The sequence below is a fragment of the Lynx canadensis genome, chromosome C1 (assembly GCF_007474595.2).
Source record: "Lynx canadensis isolate LIC74 chromosome C1, mLynCan4.pri.v2, whole genome shotgun sequence".
NCBI classification, from domain to species: domain Eukaryota; kingdom Metazoa; phylum Chordata; class Mammalia; order Carnivora; family Felidae; genus Lynx; species Lynx canadensis.
In genome coordinates, this window is record NC_044310.1 from 202,137,211 (window position 1) to 202,161,501 (window position 24,291).

At 56.0% G+C, this 24,291-nt stretch overlaps 2 protein-coding genes and 1 long non-coding RNA gene across 8 annotated transcripts; 2 read left to right on the top strand and 1 right to left on the bottom strand.

Annotated features, from left to right (window-relative positions):
- Positions 1 to 4,754: 4,754 nt before the first annotated feature.
- SLC11A1 (solute carrier family 11 member 1) lies at positions 4,755 to 13,899 on the top strand. 3 transcript variants are annotated; one of them, XM_030328232.1, is made up of 15 exons: positions 4,759 to 4,931; positions 5,492 to 5,625; positions 6,483 to 6,605; positions 6,952 to 7,071; positions 7,832 to 7,938; positions 8,320 to 8,390; positions 8,729 to 8,796; positions 8,938 to 9,093; positions 10,002 to 10,160; positions 11,194 to 11,283; positions 11,407 to 11,526; positions 11,953 to 12,102; positions 12,578 to 12,651; positions 13,074 to 13,227; positions 13,377 to 13,899. In XM_030328232.1, exons 1-15 carry the CDS (start codon positions 4,925 to 4,927, stop codon positions 13,485 to 13,487), a joined length of 1,644 nt encoding a protein of 547 aa, XP_030184092.1. In that variant the 5' UTR covers positions 4,759 to 4,924; the 3' UTR covers positions 13,488 to 13,899. The 3 variants fall into 3 exon arrangements, with proteins under 3 accessions (XP_030184093.1, XP_030184092.1, XP_030184094.1); XM_030328233.1 differs by lacking the exon at positions 6,483 to 6,605 and having other exon boundaries at positions 4,755 to 4,931; XM_030328234.1 differs by lacking the exons at positions 4,759 to 4,931; positions 5,492 to 5,625; positions 6,483 to 6,605 and having other exon boundaries at positions 6,985 to 7,071; positions 7,268 to 7,938.
- LOC115522402 lies at positions 13,507 to 18,019 on the bottom strand. Of its 2 annotated transcripts, none has more exons than XR_003971372.1 (3): positions 17,033 to 18,019; positions 16,117 to 16,417; positions 13,507 to 15,733 (listed from the first exon to the last, which is right to left on the bottom strand). It is a non-coding gene; the product is annotated as an uncharacterized LOC115522402 (long non-coding RNA). The 2 variants fall into 2 exon arrangements; XR_003971371.1 differs by lacking the exon at positions 17,033 to 18,019 and adding an exon at positions 16,777 to 16,849.
- A 15-nt stretch (positions 18,020 to 18,034) lies between these two features.
- CTDSP1 (CTD small phosphatase 1) lies at positions 18,035 to 23,915 on the top strand. 3 transcript variants are annotated; one of them, XM_030328235.1, is made up of 7 exons: positions 18,035 to 18,346; positions 19,777 to 19,925; positions 20,369 to 20,473; positions 20,583 to 20,639; positions 21,265 to 21,357; positions 21,488 to 21,673; positions 22,220 to 23,915. In XM_030328235.1, exons 1-7 carry the CDS (start codon positions 18,280 to 18,282, stop codon positions 22,346 to 22,348), a joined length of 786 nt encoding a protein of 261 aa, XP_030184095.1. In that variant the 5' UTR covers positions 18,035 to 18,279; the 3' UTR covers positions 22,349 to 23,915. The 3 variants fall into 3 exon arrangements, with proteins under 3 accessions (XP_030184095.1, XP_030184096.1, XP_030184097.1); XM_030328236.1 differs by having other exon boundaries at positions 20,372 to 20,473; XM_030328237.1 differs by lacking the exon at positions 20,583 to 20,639.
- Positions 23,916 to 24,291: the final 376 nt, after the last annotated feature.

The window sequence follows — 24,291 nt, forward strand, 5'->3', positions numbered from 1 at the left end:
TTTAATCCATTTTATTGAAGTATAATATTCATTCACTAAGCCCCATCCTTTTCCTCTATTTTAAAAACTTAGATCATTGCATATTCACATGTAGCTGTAGGAAATAATTCAGAGAGATCTTATGGATACTCTACCCACTTTCCCCCAGTGGTAACAGCTTGCAAAAATTCTTACACAATGTTACAACCAGGAATTTCTTCCCACTTTTTTTTTTGGGGGGGGTACCAAAATATACATAAAATTTACCCTTTTAACCATTTTTAGGTGTACAATTCAGTGACGTTAAGTATATTCACACTGTTGTGTAACCATCACCACCATCCATTTCCGGAACATTTAATCACCATAGACAAAACTCTGTACCCAATGAACAATAATAACTTCCCTTTTCCCCTTCCCCTAGCTCCTGGAAACTATCATTCTACTTTTTGTTTCTATAAATGTGTCTATTCTGAGTAACTCATATAAGTGGAATCCTACAATATTTGTCCCTTTGGGTCTGACTGACTTCACTTAGCATGATGTTTTCAAGCCTCATCCATATTATAGCTTGTACCAGAATTTCATTCCTTTTTAAGGCTGAATAATATTCCATTGTGTGGATATGTCATATTTTGTTTATTCATCTGTTGATGGGCATTTGGGCTATTGCTGCCTTTTGACTATTGTGGAAAATGTTGCTATGAACGTTTGCCAAATAGCTGTTTAAACCTGTGCTTTCAATACAACCAAGATATTGACATTGACACAATCCACTGATCTTTGTCAGATTTCCTGTTTTGTTTTTACTCATTTTTACTCATTTGTGCATGTGTGTGTGTGTGTGGTTAAGTTCTATACAATTTTATACGTGTGTGGGTTTGTATAACCACCACCAAGGTCACGATACTTGAACACTCCCACCATCGAAAGTATCCTTCAAATTACCCTTCCATAATCACATCCACTTCCCTCTCTACCCTCCACCACACCCACTGGTGGCCCCTAATCTGACATTCACTTCCAAAACTCTTATTGCAAAACTGGTTTATAAATGGAACAATACAGTATGTAACCTTTTGAGATAGACCTCTTTCACTGATTTGATTTCCTGGAAATCCATCCAAGTAATCGTATCAGTAGTTTGTTTCTTTTATTGTTAAATTGTAATCCACGGTTTGTCCTGAAGTTAGTTTAATTATTCTCCTGTTGAAGGACATCTGGGCTAATTCTAGTTTCTGACTATTACAAATAAAGCTACAATTCATATGCCAGTTTTTGTATGAACATAAGTTTTAGTTTTGCTGGGAAAAATGCCCAAGAGTATATTCTATCCTATAGATATACCATAGTTTGGTCAACCATTCACCTGTTGAAGAACAATGTGGGTTACTTCCAGTTTGGGCTATTATAAATAAAGCTGCTATAAAAATTTGTGTGCAGATTTAAGTGTGAACATAAATCATATATCTGGGGAAAACCGTCCAGCGTCCAGGAGTGCAATTGCTAGATCATATGACAGTTATATCTTTAGTTTTTTTTAAGTTTATTTATTTTTGAGAGAGAGAGAGAGAGAGAGAGAGAGAATCCTAAGCAAGCTCCATGCTGTCAGTGCAGAACCCGTCATGGGACTCGAACTCACCAACCGTGAGATCTTGACCTGAGCCGAGATCAAGAGTCAGACACTTAACCAACTGAGTCACCTAGGCACCCCACATCTTTAGTTTTTTAAGAGAGTCCCAAACTACTTCCAGAGTGGCTGTACCATTTTACATTCCAGCCAGAAATCTATAAGTGATATAGTTTTTCCACATCCTTGGCAATATTTGGTGTTGTGATTTTTTATTTTAACCACTCTGATAGGAGCATAGCGATATCTCATTATGATTCTAATTTGCCTTTCCCTAATGGCTAATGATGCTGAACATCTTTCCATGGGTTTGTTTGCCATCTGTATATCCATCCTATTTGGTGAAATGTCTGTTCATGATTTTTGCCCATTTCTACTTGGATTGCTTGGCTTTTCACTGTTGAGATTTTTTTTAATGTTCATTTGTTTGTTTGTTTGTTTTGAAAGAGAGAGAGAGAGAGATAGAGAGAGAGAGAACAAGTGGGGAGGAACAGAGACAGAGAGGGAGAGAGAGAATCCCAGGCTCCACACTCTCAGCCCAGAGCTCAACATGGAGCTTGATCTCACAAATTGTGAGATCATGACCTGAGCAGAAATCAACAGTCAGACACTGAACCAACTGAGCCACCCAGATGGCCCTCACTATTGAGTTTTAAGAGATTTTTCTATTTCTAGATACTGGTCCTCTGTCAGATATGTGATTTGCAAATATTTTCTCTGAGTCTCTAGCTTGTCTTTTTATCCTCTTAAAAGGGTCCTTCCATGGAGCAAACATTGGTAATTTTGATGAGGTCTCATTTATCAATTTTTCCCTTTATGGGTCATGCTTTTGGTGTTGAGTCTAACAAGTCTTTGTCTCATCTTAGAGCCTGAAGATTTTCTCCTACTTTCTTTCTAAAAATTTTATAGTTTAATATTTACTTTTAAGTCTGTGGTCCATTTTGAGTGAATTGGGCTTCATGAAATCTTACCCTTCTCATGCAGGGTTTAGTATTCAGCAACTGCTCCAAATCCAAGGGGATCACTATGTGGATTTCTGGAGCCTTAGCTCAGTAGCTTCCCACTTGCTGATAACCTGTGTAGAAACTCTGCTCTTAACCGTTACACGATACTACCCTTCCGTAAGGTGGTGGTTGTGCACAGTACTGATTGCTCATTAACCAATTATATTCACTGAGTCCTAACTATAGGTAAAACCCTGCAAAAGATACAAAGAGGAAGATATGTGTTTTAGGGCTCTTCAAAGAAACAGAACCAATAGAAAATATAGATGGATAGATAGATGATAGACAGATAGATAGATAGATAGATAGATAATAAGGAATTGGCTCATGTGAGTATAGAGGCTGAGGAGTCCCAAGATCTATAAGCTGGAGACCCAAGAGAGCCGATGGTATATGTAATTCTGTTCTGAGTCTGAAGGACTGAGAAGGAGGAGAGCCAATGGTCTCAGTTCCTGTCCAAGCCAAGCCTGAAGGCAGGAGAAGACCAATATCCCAGTTCAAAGACAGAGAAAGCAAACTCTTCCTTACTCAGCCTTTTGTTCTGTTCAATTGGTTGGATGAGGCCCATGCTCATTAAGGAGAGAAATCTGCTTGACTCAGCCTATGGATTCCAAAAAGTTAATCTTCTCTGAAAATACCCCCAAGAACACACCCTGAAAGTTTGACCAAATATCCAGGCACCCTGTGGCCCTGTCAGGTTGGCACATAAAATTAACCATTACAATATCCTACCCCAGCCCCAACCCCAGCCATCCCCACATGAGCCCAAGGTAGTGATTGGGAAACGTGAGATGGTGGTGATATCTTAAGCAATAGGATTGCACAGTGACAAACCTGACGTTGCTCTCTCCCGTATGACCTATCAGTCGCCCTTCTTACCGCACCCCCACTTCTCCAGCTCCTCCAAACTCCCCAATCCACGAGCAGCCAGGAAATTGGATGCCAATGCCCCCATCCGACTCCCAAGCTTTGGTTAACGTGTTTGACTCAACGTGGCGATATCCTGGTTCAGGTTTGGGCCTGAGAACTTGCACCCGTTTTCTCCGGATCCTGAGGTTTCAGACTTTGGAGTTGGAAACCCCAAAGATTGGTCTTGAATCTTCTTGGCAGAAAAGGAAGACCACAAGATAGAAGGCAGCAGTGGGCATGGAAGAAGGGCCTAAGGGAGGTAAGTGGTGGTGTAGGCACAGGGACTGGCAAGGAGAAGTGATCAGGAGCTGGAAAAATCTTGCCCACCACTCACCCAGAGGTTACAGACTCATAACCCTCAAGCGGAAGCTACCCTGAAGGAATATTTTGTTTAGATTACACAATATTTTCCACTTTTTGAGCCCAGGATTCAAAAAGCCTATGTTGTGTAAAAGTCCAAATTGTCCAGCATCCTTGACAAATCAGAAGATATGGTGACACTGGCTGGACACACATCCCAGATGACAATTGGCTAGAAGTCTGTAGGCACTGCCCTCTTCAGACAGAGCATATGACCTTCGTTTTACTAGTCTCCACCACTCCCTACTGATCCCTCCCAGCATTGAGGCTCAGTGTCGTTTGTCATCCGACACCATTTTTCTTACCCCCGTGTCTCATGGTTTGTCTTACCTGCCTGGCCTCCTTGGACACCTAACGTTTTGACTTCTTAGCTAGTCTGAGCCTTTCATTTTACAGAAGAAACGAGCTCAGAGAAAGGGAAGGGTCTGGTGACCATCTCAGTGAATCGGTGGCAGACTCAGGTCCAGAATTTCTGGTGCCCCTTTCTTCCAAGGCTCTCCTTGGCCTGAATCATCAACGCATGTCCCTGTGACAGAAGACCTCAAGGTCCTCTCCTCTGAGGCATTCAATGGGAAACAGAAGCCTGGGTGGTCATCGGGACTTTCGTGGCTGGGGACTCCAGACTGAAGAAAAGGGCCTGACTGCTTGTGTCTGGGCTGGGGGGTGGTTGGAGAAGGCAGTCTTGTGATCTGGATGTGAATGCCCACAGAGCAGGAAATGTCCTGAAATTAGAGCTAACTGGGGAGGCACAGAATTCAGGGTGCCTGGAAGGGGGCCAAAAGTGTTGTGGGCCTCGGGCCAGGAGGAGAACGAAAGTTCCTGCATTTTGGCCTAGACTCTTCCGCCACAGCTGGCCACTTCTGCCTTTGGAACGTGTTTCACAATGCCTCCTGTGTGTGAGGACAGCCTAGATCAGCTGAGGATGGAGAGGAGGGCGTGGGCTTACATAGTGACACGCACCGGCACTCAGAGAGGAGGCATGAGTTGAGTATAGGCTCAGCATCCCATTCACGCGTGGAGAGTGCCTGCGCCTGCCGTCCTCATGACAGGTGAGTAGCCCCCTCTGGGCTCAGAGGCTCCAAAGGGGGTTGGGAGTAGGGAGAGTCAGGGAGGCAAAGGAAGCCCCTTATCCCCCATGGGTGTCCCGGTCTCGACCCAATTCCGGACCCCAGCCTGGGGTTGGGCTCTTCGCATCCCCACGGGCACAGCATCCCTTTTGTCTGTCCTTTGTGTGTTTGGAGTTCCTGGAGCTTACTTGGCAGACGGAGGAGGCAGGAGTGAGGGCAAGGGACATCCATATTAGCATCAGTATGCCCTCCTCAGAGCCCAGGGTCCTCCTCTGCATCTTCTGGGGCAAGAGAGATCTGGTTCGGGAACCAATGTGCTCACATGGGAGGAGAGTAATTCTGGAAGCTCTACTTCCCACGCATCTTCTGAAATGTTTGGTCGAGGGGTGGAGGTGATGGACCCACGCTGGGAGTCACTGTTCACTGGGCCTCAATTACTCCACTTTGCCAGAAGGACGTAGGGAAGGAGGACACATGGCTTTAGCCCTGGGCCACCAGAAAGAAGCCAACCACTCACCATGGCTCACTGGGGCCCTTTGCAGGTGACAGCAACCCTCAGAGTCTAAGCAGGAGCAGCTATGGCTCCATCTCCGGCCCACCCAGCTCAGAGCCACAGAAAGAGCCTCTCAGAGCAACCTACCTGAGCGAGAAGATCCTCATCCCGGACACAGAACCGGTGGGAGTGCTGGAAACTTCCTGGGGTCTTTCAGGATTGGCAGGATGCTATGGGATCCCACAGGCCGGGGCAAAGGGCTCTCCTGAAGACTGTGGGGAGCCCCTTCTAGCTCTGAGCAGCAGTGATTGACAGTGGACACTGTACCCTTTCTGTTTCTGTCCTTAGCTCTTAGCCGGGGGCCGGGGGCCGGGGGATCATTTTTTGTGTGTGTAAAAATTATCAAGCGGCTTTCTGAATGAATCCCAGCTTTCTTATGGAGAGAAAGGGGCTACGGTGAGTTCAGGTTGGAGCCTTGAGCGTTTGTTGCAGTACTTAAAGGAAAGGACCCGGAGGAGGGCAGGTGGGGAAGTGAAGGAGGCTCGAGGCTATCTTCTGGGATGCTGTCACCTCGCATTTCCAGAATCTTTAGCAGATTCTCAGGCTGCCAGGCCAAGCCTCCTAGGGGTGGGGAGACCCTAGGCTCAGTGGACAACAGAGAGGAGGGACCATGGTTTGAGGAGGACTGGGGAACGAGCAACAAGACCCGGCAGGCTTGGCCCGAGGAAAGAACCCCTTTGGGCTCTGAGGATCTGCTGAGTCAGGGCGAGCGTGAGGCAGGCTGCTGTTCAGGCGCCTGTGGGTTGCCGAATCTGACTGATGCAGAAAGTAAATCCACCATGACTCAGTAAATCCTGCTGCTTCCTCCCACCCCACGCCCTCCACTAACCCCCGGGGTGGCGGATCCAGCAATGGGGGCGTGGTGGGCAGGGCTGGCCAGCCCGGGCTGATGAGCCCAGAGGGGTTCGGCTGGGGGCTGGCCAAGGTCCGGAGCTACCACCCTTACACCCAAGACCTCCTCACTTCACTCCCACCCGCAGGGCACATTCAGCCTGAGGAAGCTGTGGGCCTTCACGGGGCCTGGCTTCCTCATGAGCATCGCTTTCCTGGACCCGGGAAACATCGAGTCAGATCTTCAGGCTGGTGCCGTGGCTGGATTCAAAGTGATTGAGTCGGGGCACCACAGGGAGGAGGGGTGACCAAGCTAAGTGGGAGGAGACCCCCCCCCCCAGCTTGCCACATCTCCCCAGAGTGGCCTACCTGACTGGTGTTTGGGGGAGCGGGTATTACGTTCAAATGGGCCAGAGAAGGGTCCCCAGGGCAGCCCTGCCAGAATGGGGGGTGTATGGGGGGGGGTGTGGGTCTTCTCACTTCACCTCCTCCACTCTGTCCCCAAGGAGCGTCCTTGGTTAGAGGGTACCAGCAGTCTGGACTTGTCAGACTACCCCCCCCCGCCCCCACCCCCAGACACACACACCAGGCTGAAGGCCTCTCCCTTCCTTCTCTCAGCTGCTGTGGGTGCTGCTGTGGGCCACGGTGCTGGGCTTGCTCTGCCAACGGCTCGCTGCCCGACTGGGTGTGGTGACAGGCAAGGACTTGGGCGAGGTCTGCCATCTCTACTACCATAAGGTGAGCCTGGTGGGCCTGGACAGGGAGCATCCACAGATCCCAAACCCCAAACAGCCATTTACAGCTTCTATGATCAAGTAAGTAAATCATCTCAAGTCGGGCCTCACAAGCCCATTGCATAGATGAGAAGACTGAGGCTCGAACGAATAGTACCCAGACTAAGAGGGCTGTTAGACATCATCTGCTCATTTTACAGGAGAGGAAATTGAAACCTGGGGAAGTGACCTGCCCAGGGTGCAAAATAGGTAGGCATTGGCTTGGGACGGTCACCGGCTGGGGTAGACACTGGGGACTTGGTCGTTGTCGGTGTCCAAGCAGGAAAACAGAGACCTGGCCACGAGATCTTTCAAAGGTATTCAATGCAGAGGTGTGGTCACAAAGGTGATGGAAGGACTGAAGGAACAAGGGAAGGAGGTATTCATCCAAGATCAGGAAGCTGCTGGGCAGCAGCCCAAGAGCCATCATTTGCTGTCTTCAGGAAGCTTGGCCGCTACTGTCAAAACAGCCACCAACGCTGGTGGAGCCAGGGAAGCCTGGTGCCCTTGATGGTGCCTGTGCCAGAAACACCACTAGAAGTAGGGGGAAAGAGTGATCCCTCCCTGCCTTTTAATCTCCCTTAATTGTTTCCTACAAAACCTAACTGGAGGCCAGCTGGCAAGGCCGACAAACATAGTTTGTGCCGGGTATGGAAAGGTCCGGGACATCAACAAATAACAATATCTGGCCCAGCCTTGATGCAGTGCTCCCTCCCCCCGCCCAGGCGCCCCGCACCCTCCTCTGGCTGACCATCGAGCTAGCCATCGTGGGCTCGGACATGCAGGAGGTCATCGGCACGGCTATCGCATTCAATCTGCTGTCAGCTGGACGGTACTGCCACCAGGGGCCCCAGCTCTTCAGTCCAGCACTGGGGACTTGTGCTCCTTCTTTCCCAGGCCTCGTCCTTCCCCCCGTCCCCCTCACCCCCAGTCCCCTCTGACTTTAGAGCTGTTGCTCAATTTGCCCGATGGGGAACAGGGACCCAGAAACGTAAAGTGATGTCAGTCACCACGCAGACTTCAGGACTGCAGCCCCGAGCTCCCTGCCATGCTGGTCCCCCACCAGTGCCTAGTGCCATTTTCCCGCCTCCAGCACACTCTCACCCCCCTCTGCCTTAGCTGCCTGGGGCCACTTGGGTCCCCGCTCCCAGGAGTCCAGATTCCACAGTGTCCTGCCTTGAGGCTGGGCTGACCCCGGCCACTCTGGTTTCAGAATCCCACTCTGGGGCGGCGTCCTCATCACCATCGTGGACACTTTCTTCTTCCTCTTCCTTGACAACTACGGTGGGTGTGCCCTTCAATCTCCCCAGGGACTGGGTTGGGGGAAGAAGTGAATGAAGAAACCAAGCTCCGCTGTACTGAGAGAAGGGCTCCCAGCTCCCTCACTCTGGCTGTGTGGCCCTGAGCAAGTTACTGAGACTTCTGTTTCTTCGCCTATAACGCGGGGACGATAATAGCACAGACCTCACCGGCTGTGGCGAGAACTCACTGAGGCAATATATACGTTAAGCACTTGGCACAGTGCCTGAAACTTGCTCAAGATAGTAGCCATTAATAATTGCTTCTGTTACAATTTTTGTCATTTTTCTCGCTCTTATTGTTCCCCTTTGCTTTCCCCCTAGGGTTGCGCAAGCTGGAAGCCTTTTTTGGATTCCTTATTACAGTTATGGCCTTGACCTTCGGCTATGAGGTGGGAAGCCAAAGCCTCCATACCCTCCACCAAGGCTGTTCCTCTGGGCTCCTCGAGAATTCCCCTAGCGGCCAGGGTCAGGGTGGATGGTGGGAATGGCTGCACGTGGCGTGGCTGGCCTAAGGAGGCTCCTCCCCACAGTACGTGGTGGCCCGTCCAGCCCAGGTAGCGCTCCTCCGGGACCTGCTCCTGCCCTCGTGCTCCGGCTGCGGCAGTCCTGAGCTGCTGCAGGCCGTGGGCATCGTTGGAGCCATCATCATGCCCCACAACATCTACCTGCACTCGGCCCTAGTCAAGGTGAGCAGAGGGAAGGGGAGGGATGTCTGCTCCCTTCAGCCACGCTCGGGTGGCCTCCAAACTTGGAGCCCCGCCCCTTTGGCTCCTGCCTTCCGGATTCAGGCGGGAAGGGAATCATTCTCTATGTATTCAGAATGTAGTAATAGAGCATCTACTATGTGTGGGAAAAGGGGGTCAATGATGAAAAGGCAGACAAGCCGTCTGCCTTTCTAGGGCTTGCATTTCTAGTCGGGGTGGGGGGGACAGATCATGAGCAAGTAAACAGATAAAGGAAAGAATTACGGGGGCCCTGGGTGCTCCGTTAAAAGTCTGACTCTTGATCTCCTCTGGGGTCGTGATGTCACGGTTTGTGAATTCCGGCCCCACCTCCGGCTCTGTCCTGACAGACCAGAGCCTGCTTGGGATTCTCTCTCCCTGTCCCTTGGCCTCCTCCCCCCCCCCCCACTTGTGGGCTTGCTCTCTCTCTCTCTCTCTCAGAAAAAAATAAATAAATAAAACTAAAAAATTTAAGAATTAAAAAAAAGGAAAATTATGGATTGTGAAAGGTGCTTTGAAGGAAACAAAACAGAGAAGTATGGCAGAGAAAGACTAAAGAGGGGCTCCTTTAGAAAAGGTAGTCGGGAAAGGCCTTGCTAAGGAGGTAATCTTTGAGACTTGAAGGATGGGAAGGAGGATCAGAGAAGAAGATATTCCAAGCAGAGGGAGTGGTAAGTGCAAAGGCCCTGGGGCGGAAATTAACTGGGCATGCAGGAAGGGTGTCAGCTGATCAAGGCCATGACCAAACTGCCATGGAGAGGGCTTTAGAAAGAACTGGGGTTTGGAGGGAACATCGGTAGATGTGTGAGGGTGGAGAATGTCGGGGTAGCTCTGAGGAACTTTGGCTTTTCTTTCCCCTCTGACCTTTGCAGTCTAGAGAGATAGACCGGTCTCGCCGGGCAGACATCCGAGAGGCCAACATGTACTTCCTGATTGAGGCCACCATCGCCCTGTCTGTCTCCTTCTTCATCAATCTCTTTGTTGTGGCAGTCTTTGGACAGGCCTTCTACCAGCAAACCAACCAGGCTGCGGTGAGAGACACCTCCCCACACAGCCAGGGCAGCCCCCCCCCCCCCAAGCCCTGCAGGCTTTGCTGGCGACTCCAGGCAATGCATCGAAGCCCCTGAGTGTCTGCACTTCCAGCACTGGTAGGGGAGGGAGTCTGCGATCTGGCCTTTGGCTGAGACCCCTTCCCCACTCTGCTGGAGAGTCACAGCTCTCCCCTGCCAGGGGGTAGGCTCTTAGAGAGTCAGACCCACCCCAGGGCCTGCAAGGCACAGACAATCAAAGGAGGAGACTGGGAGGGCGGGGCTGAGTCTTAGAGGACCCCACATCCCAGGTGCTCCCCAAAGGATGGACAGGATTTGTCCAGAAAACTGCAGGCAGGGCATTCTGGGAGTAGGCGCCTGCCTGAGCGTGAGCAGGGAGTTGGGAATTCTCTGAGTCCTCTCTCTTGACAATCTTTATTCATTCAGCAAATAGTTACTGAGGATTTGTTATGTTATCAGGCAGTGGGGGGTAGAGCAGTCAATGATACAAAGCTCCTCCCTGGCTCTCTGGGGTTTGGGACCTGTGCCTGTCTCCTCTCCGAGTGGGTCTCTCTCACGTGGCTCTAACAGCTGCTAGCCAGGGGTGGGGTGCTTACTGAAGGCTGAGCACTGCAGGGGACGACTGACCAAGTCTCCTGGGATTTGGGCACGGCCACTGCCTTGCTATGTGGCCTTGAAGACCAGGCCAGCCTCAGAGTTGTGGGAAGTGGGTCCCGTGTAAGGGAGAGGGGACCGTGGAGCAGCTGGACTCACTGCCAGCCAATTGTCTCTTTGTGGTAACGCCATTCCCTACACATGCAACAGAACCCTGGAAATTGGGTTCCCGTGTGAATTCTTCTCAATTTTAGATGTCGGCAACAAATTCACATTAAAGAGAAAAAACATCTGTTAATCAAGCAAAATATATCTGGCCGGATTCGGCCTGCGGGTCGCCAGTTTTCAACCCCTGGTCAAGACCTGGCAGTCTGATTTTCTGAGACTTCACATCTCCCTCCTACTGTCCCGGTGCCCACAGTTCGACGTCTGTGCCAACAGCAGCCTCCACGACTACGCCAAGATCTTCCCCAAGAACAACCTTACAGTGGAGGTGGACATTTACCAAGGAGTAAGCGACAGGTGGAGGCGGGCATGGAATGTAAGGATCCCGCAGGCTTCGTCGCCACGCCCACCAGGGGGCGGAGCCTGCTCCGGGGCGGTACCACGGCTCTAACCACACCCCTCCCTGCAGGGCGTGATCCTGGGCTGTCTCTTCGGCCCGGCTGCTCTCTACATCTGGGCGGTGGGCCTCCTAGCGGCCGGACAGAGCTCCACCATGACCGGCACCTACGCGGGACAGTTTGTGATGGAGGTGGTGGGGCCTGGGGAGAGGGCCGGGGAGTCCCAGGGGTCCGAGGTCAACAGGCACACCACTTGGGCTCGGATACCAGCCTCACTGATCCTTAAAGCAGCCCAGAGGTCACTATTATAAGCCCCGCTTTACACATGAGAAAACTGAAATGCGGAGAGGTGAAGCGACTGGCTCAAGGCAGCAGACCCAAAACTAGTAGACGCCTCCTCCCCAAAAGTTTAGTCTTAAGCATTAACCCGGGAGGGACCCCCCCCATTTCTCCTCATCCATTCTCTCCACCAACTAGGGTCAGAGCCTCCCCCATTTCAGAGATGGAAAAACAGAGTGTTCCCCCCGATGCCAGGTGGGCTGAGGGACCACAGAGGATCCCTCCCTTGGAATCCCTAGTCCTGCACCCACCACCAAAATGCCCACTCCACACCCCAGGGCTTCCTGAAGCTGCGCTGGTCACGCTTTGCCCGCGTGCTCCTCACTCGCTCCTGCGCCATCCTGCCCACCGTGCTCGTGGCAGTCTTCAGGGACCTGAAAGACCTGTCAGGGCTCAACGACCTGCTTAATGTGCTGCAGAGCCTGCTGGTGAGCCCTAGCCACTCCCCCACCCCCCTGCAGAGCTAAAGAGGAACCGCAGCAATCCTTCAGAGGGACCCTTCACACACCCCCTCCCTCCCAGTCCCCCCGCGCCTTCCCACTATTCCAAACACACGTTTGCTTGTAAGGCTCACATAATCCCCATAGACATCCCAGGGGTAGGAACCACCATTGTCCCCGTTGTGCAGATTGGAAAACGAATGTACACAGTTAAATGATCAGTGGCAGAGCTGAGATGCAAACTCAGACAGCCTGGGACCAGAGCCCCCAAATGCTTCTCCTGCTTTGGAGCCTCACAACTCTGGAACGCTCAGAGGTGGAGAAACCTCTGAGTGATTATGGATTAGGAGACTTGTCCAAGGGCACACAGACAGAGGATGAATGGAGCCCTGCTCCACTCCTCCCTTCCTTACTGTATTCTGAGGGCCATGACCCTCAGCCCCATCCTCCTGCTTCTCCCCAGCTTCCCTTTGCTGTGCTGCCTATCCTTACATTCACCAGCATGCCAGCCCTCATGCAGGAGTTTGCCAACGGCCGGTGAGTACTCCCCACCCCAAACACCATGCTTGCAATTCTCATTTGATCCTTACAACCACCTTGAAGTGGGAATTACCATTATCCATAAGCTCATACAGGTTAAGGAAGCTGTGCAGGCTCACACAGCTAGCAAGTGTAGGGCAATAGGGCTGGAATCTGGAATCTGGGGTCGGGGGCTGCTTCTAGACCCTGAGCTCCTCACTCTCACCTCAGACTCTGCTCTTGCCAGATCCTGCCAGTGTGGAGCCTGGAGGGCCCAGGAGACAGTAGTGGGCAAGGGGTCTGCTCCAGGCCCCACAGCCCAGAGAAGGTGGCTTTGTGTGTCCCCTCACTCTCCCCACCCCAGCTCCAGGCTGGCTTTGGGCAGTGGAGACAAGGAGGAGGAGATGGGGCCAGTCCTGAGCTTCCCTCCCTTCCCCCAGGCTGAGCAAGGCCATCACATCCTCCATCATGGCGCTGATCTGTGCCATCAACCTCTACTTCGTGATCATCTACCTGCCCAGCCTCCCCCACCCTGCCTACTTCGTCCTTGTAGCCCTGCTGGCTGCGGTTTATCTGGGCCTCACCACCTACCTGGTACTGTAGGGCCAGAGGGTGCCTTGGGGATGGGGGAGGCGAAGAAAGGGGGCAACAGATGGAAGGCATTGGGGGAACGGGATGCACAGGGAGGGGAGGCTTCCCAGAGGTCTTGTTCTCTCCCAGACTCATGGTCTCCCTTCCTCCAGGTCTGGACCTGTTTCCTTGCCCAAGGAGCCACCGTTCTGGCCCACAGCTCCCATCAACACTTCTTGTATGGGCTTCCTGAAGAGGAGGAGAAGGAGAGGATCTCTGGATGATCTCCCACACAGAGCCTGGCTTGGGCGTGGAATGAGTGGGGCAGACTGGCCTGCCCCGGGGTGTGTGTGTGTGTGGAGGCAACAAGATGGAGTGGGAGTTTTGGAGGCAGGCTAACCAGGCTTCCATAGAGACTTGCTGTTTCCCAGCTTGGACAAGTGATTAATCTCCAGTCTGTGTTCTCATCTGTAGAATGAGGACAACGCCAACCGTGTGATGGATGTAAAGCACTTTAACACAATGCCTGGCACGTGGGACTTAAAAATAATAGTAACTCCAAAAATATTTATTGTGGGCCTATAGGAGTGACCTGACAAACGGACCCATTTGGGGACGGGACACACGCATCAAACTGGCACTTACGATGGTCTGATTAGCTTGATGAATGCTCAATAAATGCTAGTCTACTTCTCATCCAAAGGCACAGGAAAGTAGAAACAGGGAAAGGACAAAATCCTTGGACCAGTAGAAGAGTCCTCCCCGCCCCCCACCCCATTCGAATGTCAGTTCCTAGAGTAGCTTCAAACTAACCCACTTTCCAGGCCGTAAAACCAAGGCGCAGACTTCTCTTCAGGCGCCAGGTCATGGAACCCAAGAGTCGTGCCTCCGAGGCCCAATTCATTTGCCATTTCCCCAGGGGACTGGGCGGCCGGGACTCCCACGCCGCGCACTTAACGCTCCCTGGGTGCTGACTCCCAGCTCCCCCTAGGGGCAGGGACGGTCCCGAGCGCCCTCACTCCCTCCCGGCCCAAGAGCTGGAGGCAAGCGCTCCGACTTCGCGCCCCGGGGCTTCGGAAGGTGGGGGGAGGCGGAGGTGGAGGGGAGCTGTGTGGGCGGGGAACCCCCTTGGCCGCTGGGAGCCGCCCGGCACCCCTTCGCCCGGTGCAAGGGTTGCACTTTACAGACGCTCCCTGGGCTGTTTCTAGGCTCCCCCAAGTCCCTCCTCCGGCCTCGTCGGGTCCCTCTGACCACTGCCCTGGAGCTGCGGAGAGGGGTGACCAGAAGGGGCCCCCAGGCCTTTGCCCTGGGGTGAGCCTGGAGCGGGCTTTGTGCCTGGAAGCACCCTCGATTGCCCAGGGATCCGGCGGGGCAAGCTCCGCGCTCAGGTTGAGGCGCTTGTTTATGAGAAGAATTTCCTCTTTCTTAAAAGGGCAACGATGCGAGTGGGGCCCTTAAGGAGTGACGGGATGGGACAGGTCTGGCCCAATCAGAGAAACGGTGGGAGAGGGTACCTGAGCTAGAAGGCCGCTGAGTCCCTCTCTGGGCTTGGTCCTGGAGAAGATGGGACCCGGGCTAGCGGAAGAGGAGGGTGGATGGGGGCAAGATAATGGAGAAAGGCGTCTTCCATACTCCTGCCCAGCGTCCTGGAAGTGTCCCCAGCTATACCTCTGCACACACTCTCCAATCAATTCACTAGGTATTAATTGGGTGTCATCCCTGCGCTAGACATGGGGGAGGGAAGCGAAGTCCCGAATTAAAGATGTCAGCCCTCCAAGAGTTCACACTCCAGTAGGGGGAGACAGCTAGGTAGATGATAACAAACCACTCTACAGTGGGGGGGGGGGGGGGGGGGGGACACGAAGTGCGTGTCAGGCACACCTGCAAAAGACAAAAAGGAGAGGCAAGGGCCAGAGAAGGTAACTCCTGGACAGGATTTATAAAGTTGAATGGGGGGGGGGGCAGCCAAGGAAGAATGAACTTGCCAGGAGTGAGGACAGGTGTGTGCGACCTTGGGGGGTGGGGTGTTCTTGGATCTTATGGAGCGGGGGGGGGGGGGGGGGGGGTGCTCCAGAAAAATGAGCAAGCTGGTCACCTGCATACTTATGCCTGGCATTGACAACTTGGGGGCAAGGAAAGCAGGAAGGGGAGGAAACCAAAGGGTCAGCTACAGGGCTACCCTGGGCCTGAGCAAGGTGTTAGCAATGAGGTCAGGCCAAGGTCAGTCATTTCTGGGCAGGGAGGTCCCTACAAAGGGCTTCCCTCCGCCCCCATAGTAGCTTTGGTCTTCCTAGGGGGAAGGAGGGGATGTTTCCTCAGCCCCTCAGGTGGGAAGGACCTGCGGTGGGCACCCTGCCTTTCTACACGGACCCCCTACTTCACTTGCCTGGGTTGGGCTCTTACCAACCCCATTTGGCAGTTGAAGAAGCCGAGGTGCTGAATAGAGAGGTCACTTGCCCACAGCTGCCAGAGAGAAACCCAGCTGAGTCCTGGTGTTTCTGGACCCACAGCGCCTATGATCTGATTCCTCCTGGGGTGCAAGGAGAAAAATAAATTGTGGATAAGATGACGTCCGCAGTTAAGGGATAGCAGCTGGGTGTGACACACACACACACACACACACACACACACACACACACACAAGGGAGGAAACCCAAAGAACCCACCAGACCCTGCACAATACTTCCACCGGCTCCTCTGTCCCCACAGACCCCCAAGACCCTGCGCTGCTGCAAGGGGCCTCCTGACTCGTTCACTGGCCACCACCCCTCCCTGCGGGGGAAGGAGCCTGACACTGCATCAGAGCCTGGGAAGGTCTCCCAGGGGAAGAGGCCTTGGACGGGGCTAATGTTAGGGATGGGAGGTGAGGGGAACAGGGACGGCGGTGGGCAGCGACCCTGCCCGGTGCCCTACCCCTTTCTTCAGCCACTCTGACTCTCAAGAGTTCAGCCGGCCAGCTTCCAGCCTTCAGAGAGGGAGAAACGAAAGGACAGGAAGGCGAGCCGCCCTGCTCAGGCCAGGGGGTCACTCAGTCCTCCACCACACATTTCCTTTTGGGGTCAGTGCAAGCCGGGATCCGGAGACGAAAGCTGACATCCCGCCCTGGGGCTCAGCCGAAGGGGAGGGGTCTCCGCTCGGTGGCCAGGATCCCACCTCTACCCTCGCCGGAAGGCTGGGTCTGGTCGCTTCGCTTCTCGGAGCTCAATGTCCTTATCTGTAAAGTGGGAGAGGAAGAGGGTCGTTCTGAGGAGTGAGCGAGACTAAGGGGCGCAGCCAGAGCAGGACGAAGCGCTAGCTACACGTTGGCTATTAGTATTAAATGCAACGATGGCGGCGGTGTGGGCGGCGAAAGGGAAGGAGGGGGGCCGTGGGGTCCAGCCCGGGACAGGGTGGTGGTGGTGGTGGTGGTGGTGGTGGTAGAGGTCGTGGTGGAGGGAGTCCCAGCCCGGGGCCACCTCCTGTCTCCCCTGGCGCGGGGCACACAGCTGGCGCGCCTCCGGGCCGGCGCCGCTCTACTGCCCGGCCTCCCCGGCGCGGGGCCTCTCCCCTCCCCGCCTCCCCCCTCCAACCTACCCCGCCCTGGGCCTGGAGGACGTGCGCCGTGCTCGCACCACGCGGCTGGACGGGACAGGACGCGCCCGCTCCGCCCCGCCACCGAGGCCCGCGGGGGAAGGAAGTGCTGAGGCGTGTTTGTCAAGGCTTGGCGTTATTATTATTTTTAAAATAGTGAACGCAAAATAGCAAGGACGAATGGAAAGAACTTCATAAACAGGAAACACACACACACACACACACACACACACACACACACACACAAACAACCGTAGACCTCACGGCGCAGAACACGGGAGTTTCCCTCGTGAAGAATCCGCGCGGAAACGCGGCTCCCGGCCAGCTGGTGTCTCTGTACACCCCAAATGAAACGGGTGTTTACAATCGTCCAGTTGGTGTCTGTGGACTCCCACGGTCAGAAGTTTGGCCCGCAGGGATTGAGCGCCCACTGTGTCCGGGCACCGCGTGAGCCCCCGCCCCAATAATCACAGAGTGTCCGGCGTGGAGAGTAGAGGAAGGGTCTAGGAAGGCCTCTTGGAGAAGGTGGCATTTCATCGAGGTCAGTGGGATTTGGCTCCAAGAAGGAGCTGGAAACTCTTCCAGGCAGAGGGAGCAGCGCAGTCGAGAGCCCTGAGGCACTTGGTGTCCTGCCGAGGGCACCAGATAGGGCTACCGGGCGAGATCGGCAGGGGGCATTCTGGGGCTGGGAGTAGTAATTTTCACGCCCTACGGATCCGGATACCTGGCCTGCAACTGCGATGAGTGTTGACAGTCACAGTCCGGTCAAGAGCACAATTCTACGGATGTACACAGCCGTTTGGAGCTGAGAGAGAGCCTTCACTCGCTCAGAACTTTACCGCGAGGGGGCCCCCGCAACCACTGAAGACCCATTTTGCAGACCAGAGAGCGTTATTCCCGTTTCCCAGATGAGGAAATCAAGAAGCGGCTAGCGTCTGGCCCTCGAAAAGCGCCGAGGTGGAGCCGCGCCGCCCTCGGGCACTCCCCGGCGTGGGCGCTCGGGGCGGGTGGGGCGGGCCCTGGCCCGGGGCGCTCGGCTGTCTGGAACAGTGGGCCGGGTGCCGGTCCTGCCACGCAGCCGCAGAGGCTCGGGCCCGCGGGCGGGCGGCAGGAAGAGAGGCGACGCCCCCTGGAGCGCGGCAGGAACCCGGCCGGGCCCGCCTCCCAGCCAGCAGAGCCGCGCCGGCCCCAGCGGTGATGAAAGCGGCGGCCGAGTCCAGGTCACGCCGAAGCCGTTGCCCTTTTAAGGGGGAGCCTTGAAACAGCGCCCGGGTTCCATGTTTGCATCCGCCTCGCGGGGAGGAAACTCCATGTTGTAACAAAGTTTCCTCCGCGCCCCCTCCCTCCCCCTCCCCCTTAGAACCTGGCTCCCCTCCCCTCCGAAGCTCGCGGGGATCCCTCCCTCCCACCCCTCCCCTCCCCCCCGCGCCCCGATTCCGGCCCGAGCCGGGGGGGAGGCCGGGCGCCCGGGCCAGAGTCCGGCCGGAGCGGAGCGCGCCCGGCCCCATGGACAGCTCGGCCGTCATTACTCAGATCACCAAGGAGGAGGCGCGGGGCCCGCTACGGGGCAAAGGTACTGGGGCCGCGCGGAGGGGGCTGCAGCCCGGGAGCCGCGGGAGGGGAGGAGAAGGAGGCCGAGACCCTACCCGGGGCAGTCGCCGCCGCTGCCCCGGGCGCCCGCCTCTGAGGAGCTCTGAGCTCCTAACCGGAGAGGGAGCGGGGAAAGAGTTTGAACTAGCCGAGGCTCAGAGACGCGGGGCGGGGCCTGGAGCCATTGGGGCGCTCCCGAGTGCTCGAGGTGGGGAAACTGAGGCAGAGGTAGAGAGTGGATTCCTTCCTAGTCTCCTGGGCTGGCGTAGCGGGTTGCCCGACAGTCGCCCCCTCCCCCCCCCCCATTGGCGCCAATGAAGCTGGGAGATGGGGGGTTGAAGAGGGCGCCTTCAGGCCACCCTCTGAGGCTCCGCCCCGGGCCGCGAACGCCCGGGTCGGGTCGACGGAGGGGGTGCCGAGGTGACAGCGGGCTCGGGAGGGTCGGAAGGATCTCCCGCCAATACACAGCTACGATCCCAACAAACTTCCGCGTCATGCGTGGAAGGCACTGAGCCTCTCAGAGGCACAGAGTGGGGCAGCCACTTCTAAGGGTCGCTAGCGCGCCCGCGGGGTGTCCCGTACGACGGGCGGGGCACAAGGAGCCCGGGCTGCAGGCCCTTTGGCGCCGGGCCTGTGCACACACGCACCGACCCGGTAAGCCGTGCCGCCCGCCTCCACCGGGCGCCCAGGAGCTGGAGGGTCTAGGCTGGGGGTCTGCCCCTCCCTGTCCGGGTGTTGACCTTAGAGACTAGGAAGTCCCTCCAGGTCTGCCCAGCTCTGGCCTGGTCCTAGCTCAGCCCGAAGGCAGGGGGCCCGGTAGAGGGGCGGTGGAGGGTGGGCCCGTCAATCAGGCGGCGGATGCCCAGCTCTAGGTCGGAGGTCTGGGCGGGGCGAGGGCGGAGGAGGCGGGGCCGACAGATGGCTGCGGGACACTGGTTCCAGCCAGGCTCCCACTCCCAGCCTTGGGGCCTAGCCTTAGTGAGGACTTTGGACCCACGTGGGCGGAAAGGATGGGAGGAAGGCGGGAGTGGATGGCAGGGCCTCAAGCCCCAGCCCTCATTGGTTAGGGGCCGACGGAGCAGGGGCTGCTCCGGTAGGTGGGTGTCAGGAAGCCCCCCACTGGGGCCGAATCCTCAGTAGTGATGAAGGCTGGGAGGAAAAGAGAAAGCACTCTCCGTAGTCCCCTTCCAGCCAGCCCACTTCCTAATGAGGGTAACTTTGTGCCCACACTAGGAGGATTTCTGGGTACCACAGGGTGACGTGGAGTCAAGGCTGTCAGGAGGGCCTGGAGTGTATCTCCTTCAACGAAGGGGGCGTGGCCAGACCCTCTCACCCAGGGGATCGCACCTGGGCACCTACACCCAACTCTGCAGGCTAGAGTGCACACCCCCACCTTGGGCCTCCCTGCTGCAGGTGACCAGAAGTCAGCAGCTTCTCAGAAGCCCCGGAGCCGGGGCATCCTCCACTCGCTCTTCTGCTGCGTCTGCCGGGACGATGGGGACGCCCTGCCCGCCCACAGTGGGGCGCCCCTGCTGGTGGAGGAGAACGGCGCTGTCCCCAAGGTGCGTGGTGGCCGGGTGGGAGCTGCCGGGGCAGCCTGGGCTCAGCCTGGAGGATGTTTAGGAAAAGGGGCTTTTCATGACCCATCTGCAGGCCTTGGAAGGTATGGAAGAGGGTGGAGCCCCCCACCAGGCCCGCCACCCTCCCTCTCAGGTCCCTCCCAGCCGGTCCCTGAATGCCCCAAGACTGCCACCCAAGGGAACTCTGTAAGGTGGGAGCTTTCTCTACCTTGGTGTTCCAGGTGGGGAAGTGAGGTCCAGAGCCAGGCGGCCTGCCCCAGGCTCCAGTTGGCAGGGGCAAAGCTGGGAAGGGGAGGGTCTCTCCCCACTATCCCTGTGCTTCCCCAGGTAGAGGGCTGGGAGAGGGAAGACGTGCTTAGGAGAAATGACTGGGTTTTAAGAGAATTTAAAAGAAGTGCCCCCGATGACCTCATCTGTCCCTGCAGCAGACCCCAGTCCAGTACCTGCTCCCAGAGGCCAAGGCCCAGGACGTGGACAAGATCTGTGTGGTCATCGACCTGGATGAGACCCTGGTGCACAGCTCCTTCAAGGTAGGCCCTGCCCAGCAGCCCTCAGCCCTGGGTCTCTGAGGGGGCCTGCCCTGGACTGGGGGTATGGTCTCTGCGGGCCCCGCCCCAGCAGCTCCTTTTCCCCCCACAGCCAGTGAACAACGCCGACTTCATCATCCCTGTGGAGATTGATGGGGTGGTCCACCAGGTGAGGGGCTGGGTGTGGGGGGGAGGTGGGGGGCTTGGCATCTGCCTTCCAGACCCTAGGCTCCTCTCACCAATCCTGAGAACCCCAGGTGGGACTTTGATAGATGTTCGATGTGAGGCCCCAGAGGGTGTGAGACTTGCCCGAGGTCGCACGGACCCTGAGGGACTTGGCCCAATTCCAAGGCCTGCAGGGAGTGGGGTTCCTCCTCGGCTCCCCCTTGCCCCACCTTGCCCGGGACCCAGTTCAAGTAATTCAGGATAGGTTGTGTGCTGTCCAGCCTGTTCTCCATTACTTGGCTCGGGGGTCGGTGCCCTGCAGCCTTGGGGTGAGGGGGCTGCCCCCAGGCCCCTACATTTGGCTGAAGCCATAGTTGGGGAAGGGCTGGGCATTAGTGATGCCCCGTGAGGTAGGACGTGAAGCTAGAAGTTGGAGGTTCATTTTGATCCTCTTCTGGAAGGATAGCTGGAGTGGCTGGCTGGCCAAATGGAGCCCGCAGACCCTGGGACCGGCCTCCTTTCTGTGCACCTCTACTCTTCCGTTTGCTCCCTCACGGCCCTCAGCCACCCTCCCACCCCCACCCCTCGGCCTTGCAGGCCTGCAGTTCCCTTACTGGGCCACCCCCTAGGTCTACGTGCTGAAGCGGCCCCATGTGGATGAGTTCCTGCAGCGAATGGGCGAGCTCTTTGAGTGTGTGCTGTTCACCGCCAGCCTTGCCAAGGTGAGTCCCGTCCCCCCCACACTGAAGGGCTCCTGGGGCCACCGGCCTCCCATGAGCCTCCAGCCTGCAGCTGGATTGACCTCTGGGTCACTCACCATTGGCCCCGGATGACCCGTCTTCCACTCCGTAGTATGCAGACCCAGTAGCTGATCTACTGGACAAGTGGGGGGCCTTCCGGGCGCGGCTGTTTCGTGAGTCCTGCGTCTTCCACCGGGGCAATTACGTGAAGGACCTGAGCCGGCTGGGCCGAGACCTGCGGCGGGTGCTCATCCTAGACAACTCGCCCGCCTCCTACGTCTTCCATCCAGACAACGCCGTGAGTGCTGGGCAGGACCGGGTTAGGGGCTGAGAGCCAAGGAAAGGGTCAGCCATCAGGACCACCGGGGCCTCCCCATTCCCATGCTGGGTGCTGTCCGGGGCCTGGTGCCCTCCCATTCCTCCTTCCTGCCCTTGATGACCTGTGCCTGCCACCCACTCACCTCATCCACCCGCTACTGCATCCCTTAGTGACCATTTGATCCGTTTGCTTGTGTGAAGAGAGTGCCTGGCCGGGCCTGAGGCCCCTGCTGCATGCTGGAGCAGTTTCACACTGCTGGCTGTGACCTGTGAGTGGGTCACAGAGGTGATGCGGTGGGTCCTACCTGGGATTTTTTAAAAAAACAAAATAGAATAGAAAATATTGGAGTGTTTTGCAAACAGTAAGATTAAGTATCATTTCGTAAGACTTGTATTGCATGCATAGATGTGATTTACTGTGGGTGTTGCCAGAAATGTTTGAAAACTGCGGGTAAGGGGCTTCTGGGCGGACATCCTGTGCCCAGAGGCCCCGGCCCCCCTCACTGCCCCACATCCATCTGCCCAGGTACCAGTGGCTTCCTGGTTTGACAACATGAGTGACACAGAGCTCCACGACCTCCTGCCCTTCTTCGAGCAGCTCAGCCGTGTGGATGACGTGTACTCAGTGCTCAGGCAGCCAAGGCCCGGCAGCTAGTGAGGCGCCCCGGGGGCCAGGACCTGCCCCTGACCGGTGCCCACGCCCCTCACACGTGGACTGCTCCTTAAGAAAACCCAGCGGCCGCTGCCGCCACCTCAGCGTCATGGGGAAGTGGGCCCTCCCCACCTGCCTGGCCAGGCTGTGAAAGGGGCAACGGGCTGCACCAAGGGCGATGAGCCCCTGGGTCCCTGTGTCAGTGCCTTAGAACCTCCTCCTTCTTCTTGGGGGACCTGTGGGACCCTGCGTGCAGCTCCCCCTTTTTCTCTCTCTCTGCTGCCATGTTTCTCTGCTGCCAAATCGGGCCCCTTGGCTCTTTCTGGTTCTGCTTGGGGGAGGGGCAGGGTTCTTGCTGCCCCATGCCTTGGGCCCCCAGCCTGGGAACAGTGGACACCAAGTGCCTTGCATAGAGCCCTTTTCCCTGCCCTGTTTTCCCAGGGCCACGATCAGGTCAGCTCTTGCCCGGAACAGTCTCCAGATTGCTGTAGTCTAGCCTGGCAGGGGAGGAACCAGTCTCCGCACCTCCTCCCTTGGGACTGACACAGACCCCCCCCCACCAATCTCTGCCTAGGAGGGCAGGGAGGGAAGATCTGTTACCACTTGTGAAGGGAGCAGGGTGCATCCTACGGGACCCCGGAGTCCAGCTTCTCTAGGCTCAGCAGCAGCTGAAGGCTGCTCTCCACGCCAAGACCTGACCCCTCACATCTGCCTTGACCACCCCAAGGCCCTGGGGCTTGGCTCCCCCAGCTCCTAGTGTGGGGGCATAGGCAAGACCCCTTTGTGGTGCCATATAAATATGTATATGTGTATATAGTTTTAGGGGAAGGGGAGAGGGAAGGGCTGGGGTAGAGATACCCCTCCTTCACCCCTTTCCTGGACCCATAAACTGGGGGGAGGGAGGGAAAGGATTTTTACATTTTTTAAACTGCTATTTTCTGAATGAAACAGGCTGGGCCAAGAAGTCCCAAGCCCTGTCTTCTGTCCCTCACACCCTCTTTGCTCCAATTATTCATTCAAAACACATTATTAGCACCTTCTCTGTGCCCAGCTCTGTGCTAGGCCCACCAGCTGAGTGTGTGGGGTCCCTGCACCTAATCAGTGCCTCCCCACCCACTCCATACTTCACCGGTGCCTTTAGGGGAGCTGTAGGAGGTGGGGCCCTTCTTGTGGGGTTTGGGGGTCTCTAGGAAGCCTGGCCAAGCTGTCTCCCCTCCCCAGTGCCAACCCATCCCCTGTCAACCCCAGCCTCACCCCCTGCTGGCTGGGGGCAGCTCCCAGGACATCCTGATTTCCAGCTCTGACTTCTCTATCTGGAACCCCTTCCCCCTAAATGCTGAGTGTGGAGGTCAAGGCCTTGGGCTCTCCCCAAGGCCTAACGGTTAAGGGGACCCACGTAGCAGTGCCAAGGGGGATGTCAAATGGAGATGTCATTGCCCCCCTCCCCTGAGAACTGGGGGTGGGAGGGAGGACAAGGTTGGCCTGAATCGGGTGACCTTCCCATTTAAGTGCCTTCTCTGACTGAAAGCCCCACACTATGACAAGAACTAAAGAGAACGCCAGACCCCCATCCCGCTTCTGTGGTCTTTGGGGGGACGTTGAAGCTGGGAGTGGTTGTGTCCCGTGAAGCCACACTCAATTCAGTGTATCTTTTGGCGGTGGAGTGGGTGGAGGGAGGGGCTGCCCTAGGTTTCGGGGGGCTTCAAGAGTGCAAGTGCAAGGTTGGTGCACAGCGGTGGGTGGATCCGAGCGCCTCGCTGTACTGTTTAATTATTCTCTCTTAGTCTCAGTTATCTGACCTGCATAATGGAGAAATGCCCTCTTTGCAAGTTGGTAAATGCCTGCACGCGGAGGACTCGGTAGTATTAGCGGTAAAGCTGAGCAGCGTCCTTAGGGGAGGCCCCTGGAAGGTATTTGGAGGCGGGAGGGGTGTGGTCTCCGTCTCG

Bases quoted from the DNA above. Each gene is read 5' to 3' on its own strand.
- SLC11A1 (XM_030328232.1), top strand. The intron at 9,094-10,001 runs GTGAGCAGAGGG...TGACCTTTGCAG, and splicing joins TGCACTCGGCCCTAGTCAAG to TCTAGAGAGATAGACCGGTC. The intron at 10,161-11,193 runs GTGAGAGACACC...CGGTGCCCACAG, and splicing joins AGCAAACCAACCAGGCTGCG to TTCGACGTCTGTGCCAACAG.
- CTDSP1 (XM_030328235.1), top strand. From the start codon at position 18,280: ATGGACAGCTCGGCCGTCATTACTCAGATCACCAAGGAGGAGGCGCGG. The intron at 18,347-19,776 runs GTACTGGGGCCG...TCCCTGCTGCAG, and splicing joins GGGCCCGCTACGGGGCAAAG to GTGACCAGAAGTCAGCAGCT. The intron at 21,358-21,487 runs GTGAGTCCCGTC...TCCACTCCGTAG, and splicing joins TCACCGCCAGCCTTGCCAAG to TATGCAGACCCAGTAGCTGA.